This window comes from Notechis scutatus, chromosome 2 (genome assembly GCF_049901735.1).
Source record: "Notechis scutatus isolate UNSWTSFEM ecotype Mainland chromosome 2, rNotScu1.2, whole genome shotgun sequence".
NCBI lineage: Eukaryota > Metazoa > Chordata > Lepidosauria > Squamata > Elapidae > Notechis > Notechis scutatus.
Genome location: NC_142010.1, coordinates 22440315 through 22452721, shown reverse-complemented (window position 1 = coordinate 22452721; position 12407 = coordinate 22440315). Strand labels below are relative to the sequence as shown.

The window sequence follows — 12407 nt, the reverse complement described above, 5'->3', positions numbered from 1 at the left end:
TATAGTAAATAACTTGACAGTGATGAGGGAAATATTTGTTTAGCAGAGTGATGGCATTCTGGAAAAAACTTCTTGTGTCTAGTTGTTCTGGTACGCAGTGCTGTACATTATTATGTAATTGAATCTCTCAATGCATGTTCCTAACACTTGCTTGTGTTCTGATCCACAAGATTATTCACACATCTTCAGGAAGTGTGCAGAAGACATTTCCTTTTCATTTGGAGCAGCATAACTATCTCCCAGGGTGTGAATCCAAATTTAATTGAATGCCTTATGACACAAGGGAAGCAACAGGAGAGGTTGACTACCTTGCCAAGTTGTGAGACTGATTTAACCTGTTTTTAGGAGTTCATGATTGCCCACAGATTTATGAACCACGGGGAGCTGCCATTAAAATTGTCCCTGACCAACAACAGTTTGGTAGAAGCAAGGATGGTATTAGACCATAAATCTAGACCAAAAGTTGCAGATATGTCACTATCCTGTTAAAAGATGGGTAAGTGGAGCGTCATTCGTGTCGTGCTCTCAGCGTGAGAAGTTCTAGTTCTCCCAAACACGTGGGTGTTGTCTGGGGCAGATAAAGCATGAGGTTTCTCAGTCAGGTCCTGACAAGATTAAAGCAGCTCAGCATCCTATTAAAAGAGGTGTGTTCTTAATGCTGGAGTATAAATTCTTCTGCTGGAACAACTGCTTTGAGAAACGCAGAAACTGTTGGGAGTGAGTGTTTCAGGTAAGTCAATGGGCTTTGGCAAACAAATGGGCTGTGGGTATATCACCAAAGCCTCTCTCATTAGAGACGCAGATTAATCTAATATCTGGGAGAGGGCTGATTAATACAGTAGTTGGCTCAGCCTCACAATCTCACAGCAAAATCAGTTTAGTTTGTAAAAATGTAGAAGTCTTCTGGGAAAGAAATTTAGTGTTTAGTATAACACTTCTCCACTGAACAAGAAACTACTGTAATGAGATGGAGAAATGATTATTCAAATCACAGATCGGGAAACATACCGTAACTGTGAGTCCAACTTCAATGGCAAATATAGGAATGAAATAGATAGGAAAGGATCACATCTGGAATCAGAATAGGAGACTGAAATACTAATGATCTGAGATACACAGATGGCACCACTCAATGCAAGTGAAAAAGAAACGGTCGTTCTGAAAGTCAGTGGAAAATGTAAAATCTGGGTTACAGCTAAATATTAAGACAAAGATAATGTCAACCAGCATGTTTCCTAAACTTACAAGTGACGGCAAAAAAATGAAAGTAGTAGGTAGTTTTGTTCTGGGGGCTCAAGAGTAGCTCAAGATATGGACATTTCAATTACAATCTATCAGTTGTAGACAACTAAAACTCACATACTGCAGTTTATGAGCTGGAAAAAAAATAATCTTGGCAAACAGAGGCTGTGGAAAAAGTCAATGGTTAAAGTGGAGAGACAAGATCACAATAATACAGGAATTCTGTGGAAGAGCTGCAAATACTCGAGCTGTGTACATGGACCATTTTGATCTGTCTCTAATATAGATCAAAATGATCCATATACTCAGCTTGAGTCAAGCTCAACTCAGTGACACCTAACTGGTGTATCTAGATGTCTTGAACTACAACTACTTGCCACATTGATTTGAGTTAATGAAGGTTGAATCCAAAGCATCTGGAAGGCATAATGTTGACTATCTGTGCTTCAGGTACATTATAATAGTAATCTTGAATTATGCTTCGAAGGTAAGTCAATAGAATTCTCTTCATTTTACAGATTTTATAAGAGAGAACTGTAGCTTCATGTCTTAGATGTTCCCTCTGCCATGAGAAGGATATTTGGGGTTTGAATTAGGAGCTTTCACCTTATCAGTTATAATCATAATATATCCTACCTCAGTGTGCACTGCACACCTATTGATGTATTTTAAAATTTTGTGTGTTCCTTCACGTGTATGAGTCTTCTCCTCAGTGTTCCAATCCAGCATAGCAGCAGTTAAGAAATCTTAGAATTGCTCAATATTTTGGCAGCTTAGGGAGTTGACGTTTTACATCCGGAATATATAGACAAGATATGACAGACAGATTTGTCAGAGGTTTGCTATCAGGTGCCAGGTAGAAGAAACAAATGAGATCTGCAGCTAAATATCAGTTTCCTCACTATGTAGTATGTTTGAGATTTCTCATTTTCTTTTCTAGTGGCCCATAAATAATATTTTAAATACTGTTATGGAGCTGAGGAGATATCTGGTGACGTTTAACCTTGAGAAACCTCAAATGCTTGAACAGAGGTCACACAGAGGAAGAAGAGTTGCTCTATACCACTCATAGTGCAAAAATAATGGATTTAAGTTAAAGGAACAGATATTCTAATTAGACATTAGAAAGAACTTCCCAGTGTAATAATAGTTGAAGTTACCAGACAGAAATGGTATGCTCTTTTACACGGGAGTTAATTCTGAGTAAGGATTTGAAGTTAGTGATCTAAATTACCCCTCAGGATCCTGTGACTCTATGGGGTGATTTGAAGTTGTTGAATATGGGCACAAATCAGATGATAAAAGAAATATTGATTTTTATTTATCTGTTTGATTTGGCTGGGGAATACTTGGAGTTGAAGCCCACAAGTCTTAAAATTGCCAATGTTGGATGTCTGTGGAGATTCTGTTATCCAGGTCATAGTTGTCTCAAAGGTACTTATTTTTCTTCAAAAGGCAACTGGACTATTTTTTTTTCCCTTAAGGAAGAAGAGGAAAACATTTTGCTTCTCATTCAAGAAGCTTCATTAGTTGTGATGTTGTTGGATGGAAGGATAGATACCTATCCAGTCCAGTTGACTTTTGAAGAAAACTCCCCCACCTTTACCAAGATTGGAAACCCCTGCTTTAAACTGTGCCCTACATATAGAATTACCAAATCTAAGCCGCTAAAATCCAGATGACCACCATACGGTTGCAAAGCATTAGAGTTTTCGGTGTTTCTTTGCTCCCATCTAATGCTTTTCTGGATTTTATCATTCCAGATCTAGTGGCCCCACTTTCCAGAAAAAACATTATGTCATCCTTTTAGCACTATTGGGTCAGGAGCCTAGCTTTATTAAAGTCTATTAAATTGCAGTTATGAGACTAAGGATGGCTTTTGAGATCAATAGTTGAGTGACAGGTTATGTTGTGATAATTAAGATTATTACTCGATGATCAGTTTGATACCATTAGCTTCAGTCATCATCATGTTTTCTTTGCATCCTCAGTCAAAGTGGGTAGTGCCAAGACAGCCAAGGACCTGGTCAATATGGATAACCCAATTGGTATGCTGGAAACTCAGGTTGAGTGAGGAACCTGTTGTTCATGCAGAGAAACGGTTATATAATTGTTCACCAACTTGCTCGGATTCCAGTCTATTATACTAGAGCCAATTAGAAGTTGCCAAAAGCAAAGACTTCGAAGGCAATAAACATGCTTTGAAGTGCAAGCCAATTATGTGATCCACAATTTCATGACTACCCTCCTAATGAATTTTATGTGGATCTACTTCATCTGTATTTTCTGTATGACCATACAAATGAATTCTGAGATTAACTCATTTGACTGAAAGTCCATGTAGTATGACAATTATACTACTAGAGTAGCTAGTAAGGGATTGCAATGTTGAAATAAGGAAACACAGGTTCAAGTCCACTTTTGGCCTGGAAACTCCCAGGTGATTTTGGCTGACTTGCTTTATCTGAGCACAATTTACCTTCTTGTTAAAGGAATAATATTAAAAGAGATCCTACAGAAATAGTCCTTAATTTATGACCATTTATTTAGTGACTGCTTGATGTTACACAGTGCTGAAAAAAGTGATGTATGACTGGCCCCCTCCTGTCCTGCCATGAAACCATTGTAGCATCCCCATGGTCATGTGATCCAAATTTGGGCACTTGGCAACTGGCATGTATTTATGACAATTGAAGTGTCCCAGGGTCACATGATTGCTACCTGTGATTCTCCCAGTTGGCTTCCAAAAGGCAAAGTCAATGGGAGAGTGCCAGGTTCACTTAACAACACAATGATTCACATTAACGACTATGGCAAAAAGGTCAAAACATCAAGCACAAGGACTGTTTTGCTCAATGGTCCCAATGATAATCATAAGTCAAGGACTATCTGTAAAATGCACCTGCTAACGTGGCATGGAAGGAAAGGAAGGAGAAGAGGAGAGGAAACTAACTGTGTAAGAGTTAGTAGATGAACAATTCATTTAGTGACCAAAGTTACAACGGCACTGAAAAAAGTGACATGACCATTTCTCACACTTATGCAGCATCCTCAGATGCTTGGCAACTGATTCACGTTTATGACGGAGACAGTGTCCTGGAGTCATGCGATCTGTTTTTGTAACCTTCTGTCAAGTGGAGTCAATGGGGAAACAAGATTCACTTAACAACTGGGTTACTAACTTAACTGCAGTGATTCACTTAACAAATGTGGCAAGAAATGTCATAAAATGGGGCAAAACACTGAAGAAATTTCTCACTTAGCAACATGAATGTTGGGCTCCATTGTGGTCGTAAGTTGAGGACTACCTGTATATCAGTTGATCTGAGGGACCGTCTCTTGCCGGCCACATCTACCCGACCCATCAGAGCAGGGAGGCAGGGAATGTTGCGGGTCCCACCCCCGAGGGAGATACACCTGGTGGGACTCAGAAGAAGGGCCTTCTCCCTGGTGGCTCCCTCTCTCTGGAATATCATTCCCCCGGAGATTAGAATGGCCCCACTCTAATACTCTTCCAGAAGGGCTGAAGACCTGGTTCTGCCAGTGGGCCTGGGGAATCCAGAGCGGGATGGAGCCCATCAAATGGCTCATTTGATCTGCTATTGTTGGGGCAGGGTATGGGGTGTGTGTGATTTTATTATATTATACTTTACTTATTAATTTATTTGATTCTTTTTATTCGTTTTATTGTTTTAAATGTAGCTTTATATTCTGTAAGCTGCCTTGAGTCGCCACGGGCGAATAGGCGGTAATATAAATTCAATAAATGAATATGGTGTAATAATGCATTGCATAGGGCTCAAAGGTAGTTTTTAAGCATTTACCTCCAAGTCTAGCAGACACTGTTTAAAAATATTCTATCCCTTGCCTGAAAGATCCTCATGTTCGCTCTCACCATTTGCTAAAATTTTCTGCCACTGTGCCACGGTGTGCCGCAAAAGTGTGTAATAGAGAGGTAGGGGAAGGAAGGAGAGGATGAGAGGGACTGACTATAATTCATCCTATATCTCATTCCCTAAAATGGCTACAACCTCTCGTTCAGAGCTTAAACCAAGGATAAAGAGTAGTGATCAGTAGAAAGTTTAGCTGCTCCGGCTGATACTGTCATGTTTTAGCTTCAGCAGATGTGAGGCACTGGAAGCTTGGATGGTGGAGAAGGAGCAGGCCCACCTCTAGGAGCCCAAGGGCACACTGTTTACAGGAATATGACACTACAGCACAACTCTGTGTTTCAGGCCTCCAAGCGTTGCAACACAGGTCAAACGGGTTTATATCTATCAAGCAGATTAAATCACCTTCACTGTCTTATGAAATTAGAGGAGGAGGAGGGGGAGGGCTGTTCCTCTGAAGGAACCCCGTGAGCTAAAGGGGAGGGAGGAAGAACAGAGATAGCCTCTCCCAAAATGATTGAACCTGATACCCCGAGAAGCTTGCCAGACGTAGTAGCTGGCAAGTATTCCCCCGTCACTCCTGTCTCTCATTTATATACAACAGCCCCCAAAGGGGAATGCTTGTGGCAGTTCAGATTAAGGAAATGCATGTTGGGGCAGGTACAACCTGTATAATATCTGCTGAGGGTAGCCGTAGCTTTTCAGCATTCGCTTTCAGTAGAGGTAGTCCCTCTGTTTATAACCATTTGAGGCAGAGGTGGTATTCAGCAGGTTCTGAGGGAGAACCTGCAAATCCCACCTCTGACTGGAGGTTTTACAGTATCGTTCCCCTGCCATGTCCACCAAGCCACACCCACAGAACCGGTAGTAACAAAATTAGAATCCCACCACTGTTTTGAGGTGACCACAACCCCCACAAAAATAACCTGGCTCCAAAGTTCCAATGGCCAGACAGCCACACAACCCACACACACACACCCCGATCACTTGTTCACTTTTCAAAGACTCAGCAAACAGCACTCAATTATGGTCATTTGCAGCATCCTGCAATCACATGACCGCAATTACAATGTTTTTTGCTAGAAAAATCAGCATTGACTTCCAGTTTTTGCCCCATAGAGAACAAGAGGTTTGCTTAATGACTGCAGCATTCGCTTAACGCTGTGGTCCATGTAATTATGCTCATGGGAGGTCGTAACGTGGGAGATCTTCTTTACGGCCCTCACCACAAATAACCGTAATGGCAGGCACGAATACTGTCATCAATCGAGGACTTTATACAGGTAGTCCTCAACTTACAATCACAATTGAGTCGAACATTTATGTTGCTAAGTGAGAAATTTGTTAAGTGAGTTTCGCCCGATTTTACGACTTTTGTTTCCACCTTTGTCAAGTGAATCACTGCGGTTGTTAAATGGGTAGCACGGCTGTGAAGTGAATCTGGTTTCCCCATGGACTTTGCTTGACAGAAGGTTGCAAAAGGGGATCACATGACCCCCGGGACACTGCCACTGTCATAAATGTGAGTCAGTTGTCAAGCATCTGAATGTAAATCCCCTGACCATGGGGATGCTACAATGGTCATGATAGCAGTCTTCCAATATTTGAGGGGCTGCCCCAGAGAGGAAGGGGTCAAGCTATTTTCTAAAGCACCTGTAGGCCAGTCAAGGAATAATGGATGGAAACTGAACAAGGAAAGATTTAACCTTGAAATAAGGAGAAATTTTCTGACAGAACAATCAACCAATGGAACAGCTTGCCCTTGGAAGTTGTGGAAGCGTCATCACTGGAGGCTTTCAATAAGAGATTGGACTGCCATTTGTCAGAAATGGTGTAGGGTCTCCCGCTTGGGCGGGGGGGGGGTTGGATTAGATGACCTACAAGGTCCCTTCCAACTCTGATTATCTGTTATCTGTTATCTGTCATAGGTGTGAAAAATAGTCACAAGTCCCTTTTTTCAGTGCTGCTGTAACTTTGAACAGTCACTAAGTGAATTGTCATAAGTCAAGGACTTTATCAACCTTTGTGCTTTTCTGAAAGTCAACCATTTCTTAACTGTTTGCAGACTTTTCTTTGAATCTCCTGTGGATCATAATAAAGGTTATTTCTGTCTGAAGAGGTTAAATTGCATGCCACATTAAAACAAACACAAAAGCAGTTACCTCTCTGTTTGAATTAATTTCAGGATCGGGGGATTATTAGCACCAGGGAGGCAGTGGCTTTCCATAGGTCTATATGCATATACAATGCAATATGGTTTTGCTGTTCCTGCACCTTGAAACCCCTAACTCTGTCTACTTAGCGGTGAAGAAAAAAAAAAACAATGAAGGGAAGGATAAAAATAAACACAATAAAGGGTGGATACCAGCAAACACAATTGGGCTTCATTCTTGTGGCTAAGGATGAGTACTGAGGCATTAAGCCAGGAGTGAACAAGCTTTGGCCTTCGGACTGCTTGCAGTCCTGGACCTAACTTGAATGACCCTTGGCCTAGTTTCAAAACCCTCAAGTTAGCAGTCAGATTAGAGAACTAGGATGAGGGATCTGCCACTGTTTTATCGGTCTACAAGGCAGGAAGAAAAGAAAACCAAGAAACGGGGAGGGGGTCATCCTCTCCACTTTTCACTTTGGTCTTATCCAGGGGCCCCCAAACTTGGTAACTTTAAGACCTGTGGACTTCAACTCCCAGAATTCTGGGAGTTGAAGTCCACAAGTCTTAAAATTGCCAAGTTTGGAGACCTCTGTCTTATCTATGAAGCGCGCAAGCACACAAACACACCTAACAGATTTCCCCTTGAGAAAATGTTTCCTTCACCTAGGAAATATCTCCCCGCCCTTAAGACACAGATTTCACAAAAGCAGAAATTTGGACAAAGTGGAAAAGAGAGAGAAAGGATTATCCGTACAGACACATCCCGAATATTTTGCTTTATGTAGACCGTTTACAGCCGAACCAAGAAATTAACTCTCAGAATTCTTTCTAGCAAACAGACTGGGATAAGACAAGCTTTGGATTCCTCTGGCCTTGGAAAGGAGAGCTAGGAAGAAGCCTCTATGTTCTCCCAAGAGCTCAGCATGAATAGAATTGTTGTGTACGACAAGCCCAATTTTGAGGGCCTCAGCAAAGAGTTCACCTGTGATATCCCTGACCTGCATGAATTGGATTTTGGTGATTGTATCTCCTCCTTGAAGGTGAGAGGGCAGCCCTGGGTGGCCTACAAGCTCTCTAAATTTGAAGAGGATGGTGTCATTTTCGAGGAAGGGGATTATGCTGAGATTGACAACAACAACAGGATTTCATCCCTCCGACTAGTTCACCACGATCTCTCTGACCCCCAAATTACACTGTATGAACATCCCAACTATGAAGGTCAAAGCAAGGTGGTGAAGGAGGAGACCAACCTCGCCTACGGTTACTTCAACGACCGTGTCTCCTCCCACGTGGTGCAAAGGGGTGTCTGGCTGCTCTATAAAAATGGAAACCGTGGGGGGTGGTATCACATCGCCTGGCCAGGGGAACGCATTCATGACTACAAAACTGAGATCAGCTTTGATGATAATGTCTCTCACTTGCAACCCCTGAAACCGGGCCGTCCAATCATCACCGCCAAGCTACTGTGGGATCAAAAGAAAGTAGAAGCTGAGCATGATGTTCTGATTGATGAGATTGTGGGGACCAACTGCACCGAATACGAACAAGCGTTCACCACCAACTCCACTCGAGAATATACGGCCACAGTGTTCCAGAGCTTCCATTTCAGCAACACCACTTGCCTAAAAGTCGGCTTTTCTTTCCAGGTGACCTTGGGTTGTTCCAATATATTTATAGTGGAGAAAGGCAAAAGCGAGTCCACCACCACTACTGAGAAGGTAGAGGTCCTGCTGCCTGCCAAAATCCCTCCATGCACTGAACTTTCCATACAGGTGGTCAAAAAGGAGACCACCACTTCAGTGCCAGTGGAGCTCACTATCTGTCAGAATGGCAAAGAAAAGAAAGAGAGCGCTGAATACCGCTGTGTTTCGGGCCGTACCATCAGCACCAGATATACCATGAAGCCTGTCCCAGCAGCAACGGGCACTTCCCAAGCTAAACCTCAAGAAGCGTGACAGAGGAGAAACACAACTATGGCAACTCTTGTAGATTGACAGATCTAGGAAAACATTTTCAAGCACGGCCTGGGCCAGGGATGAGGAAGAGAACTTAAGTTATTTCTGATTAGGCTCCTTTCAGATTAATATTCCTGGGGTTGCAGATATTTCCAGACTGAGAAGGAAGAGAAAAACAAGACCTTGCTTTTTTTCTAGACCTGGTGATGGTTTCTGAGTTTAAATAATTAGGTTACGGGAATATAATTAGGTTTGGAGATAACAGTGTAATCCAGACGGCAATTTATATAGGAAAAAAATGATTATTTTCTTGAAGGTATATTAATTACCTGGAAAAATAAGAATGGATGTAATAGTTTTTCCTCAATTTGAACAGTGAATGCTATTCTTAGTACTGAACATCATAAAACAGCAGAATTAAACATCTACAAGTTTACCTGTATTTCTCAGTAAGGGGAGGAAGCAGTGGTTTATTTTATTGATCTGATGAAATTGAATTTTGAAAGAATGAACACTTTTTTGTTAACTTATATAAACCTCCATTCAAAAAACATTTCTTTTTACTTTACTGGTCCAGCTTTATTTCTCATTAAAGTTATCCCTCTGATGTCAGATGTCTCACTGTGTCTAATCAGATTTTATTTGCTTATTTCAAACACTGTATATCCAATGCATAGCCATTTCAATTCAGTTATTGAATTCATCCATTTCTGGGTACCTACGCCAAACTGAACTATGAATTGAACTTTGAATTGAACTAGTTCAGAGCCCTATTTAAGACACACATAAGGCCTAGGGTCACAAAACCAGGCAAATTACTATTAAAACTTACTTGAAGGTGCATACCATAATCATTCAATTGACAGGGCCACATGCAACCAGTCCAAGCTGTGAGTGAGAACCCTTCCCAAAATTGCTGCCAAATTATATTTCATAAGAGAACATAAAGAGAACATAATTCAATTTCAGTTTTGATTTGAATCATGCTTCTTCTTGGATAATCCCAGCCCAATCACAGGGTGCCTTTCAAAGGCCAAATGAGGCAGTTAGCTCAAAAAAGTCACAGTCCTTGCTTTATGACTAGTGTCCAGTGGTGGGTTTTAAAAAGTTTTCCTATCGGTTCAGTGTGAGTGCGTGCTTTGCGCACGCGCAGTGTTTGCAACTCACTTTCTGCTGCAAATCCTGTGTATAAAACAGCTGATGCATGGCAATTAGTTGTGCTGCGCGAAGCAGCTGACGTTGAAAAGCAGGAAATAAAGCTCAGCATAGAGCTCAGTATAGGGTGGGTGGGAGGCCCCAACAGTCAGAGCGAACCAGATCACTCACAGATTACCATCGGAGCTACCGGTTCGCCTGAACCGGGCCGAACCAGTAGTATACCACCACTGCTAATATCCCACTGTTCCTGACAAGAACCCCAACATAAAAGTACACATTGTGTGACTCTGCTTGGCAGCCTAGTGAGGTCAAGTGCACACGTAGGGATTCTTGCTTTTGTGGATATCCTGATGGCCCCTTCTCTAGATAGACTCTTGGCTTCTCTTGACCTTTGGTTTGCATCTTGCTAATGTAAAGTGTGGCCATTCTGGGATTGCCATCAATTGCATCATGCCAATTTTTACTAAGCTGCAGAACTGTAACACAGGACCGTAAAGCTACCATTGGGGTAGAGAGGCCCTTGCTCTTCAGAATTCTCTTCCTTGGTGTCTCTTGAGTTATCCATTAAATGGGCAGGGAGAAGGGAAGAGGAAATGGTGGCTCCAAATGTTTGGTTCCTCTCTGCTCTTTGGACCCGTTTTGACTCACCGCCGGGTGACTCAGGGCTCTCAGTCACTGATTCCCCAGACTTGTCAGAGTTGGACCTTTTACCCAGTTAAATGTTCTGGAACAGCCCTTTGATCCCAAGAAGGTATGTAATTAAAGTTTCTGTGATGAGGTGGGCGCTAGGACTTTTGTCCCAAGCCAAGCTGATGTTTGCTAGTGTGGGGGAGAAGCACCATGGCCTTCTGAATTAACTAGAAAGAATGGGCAAATATGTACCTCCAAAGAAATGGATGAAGCCTATCAGAAGACAGGGATGGGGCAAATAGTAGGTAAAAGCAGTGCTAGGAGAAGAGAAGGCACTTTCTGTCCAGGATCAGATGCATCTGCAGAAGACAATTTTAAAAAAAAGCCAAGATGAGCTGAAATATGACGTAACAAACACTACGTTGTCTTTTTGATCCTCTCTCCAGATATCTAAATTCTTGGCCTCCCTGAGCATTTTGGAGGGTTGTTTCCATCAATGTAGTTAACCTACATCATAATTAACCTAGCTCATTCTTTAATCTGATACCTGCTAGATCTGTTGACCCAACTCCTGGCCCCTGCTGGTACCTAGCACAAATTTTGGCTACACCAAGTAGGGATTTGGGGAGTTGATAGGCAACGCATCTCCAGATTGTGAAAGCTCACCTCGATGGTAGAATTCTTTTATGATGGTGCCTCAAGCCCTCTACTTTAAGTAAAGCCTATGGTTTTCACTATTGATTTATTTTAATTTATTATACTGTATTTGGATTAGCACTCACAGTTATTGAGAGTCAGATGACATACAAGTTAATAATAAATGAATAAATAAATAATGGCAACACACTGAGCATTAAGGGGCTGCTAAAGAGACTCCATCTCTCAAAACGCACATTTAATCTTTAATAGTGCATTTTGAGAGATGGGGCCTTTTTAGTTAGTGGCTCAAGATCCTTTGGAATCCTTTTCATCAATCAAATCCTTGACTTTTAAACTCTGACTTTTAGGCAGGCATGGTGGTCTTCCCTGAAGACCATATGTAATCGCATATGCTTCAAAATAGCTTCATACATAATACATCCAATGTCTTTAAGAAAGAAACACAATTGATCGCGGATGAGGGATTGAGAAAGGAAGGGCTGAGAAAAGAAAAGAAAAGAAAAGAAAAGAAAAGAAAAGAAAAGAAAAGAAAAGAAAAGCACCATCTAAGATCTGGACGGAATGGCCAAATCGCTGCAGCCAACTCGCCTCGGTCAACTTGCTGTGGGACAATTTAACAATTCAATTTATTTGAAAATAAATTAAAAATATTTTAATTGTTGTCATTCATATTTCATTCTGTCCCTTCTTTTGCATCCGTTCTTTAATGATTCTATTGCA

At 41.6% G+C, this 12407-nt stretch overlaps 1 protein-coding gene across 1 annotated transcript; it reads left to right on the top strand.

The window, feature by feature from the left end:
• Positions 1-634: 634 nt before the first annotated feature.
• Positions 635-9848, top strand: LOC113421985 (epidermal differentiation-specific protein-like). Its single transcript, XM_026682650.2, has 2 exons — positions 635-730; positions 8117-9848. Exon 2 carries the CDS (start codon positions 8187-8189, stop codon positions 9237-9239), a length of 1053 nt encoding a protein of 350 aa, XP_026538435.2. The 5' UTR covers positions 635-730; positions 8117-8186; the 3' UTR covers positions 9240-9848.
• The last annotated feature ends 2559 nt before the right edge of the window (positions 9849-12407 follow it).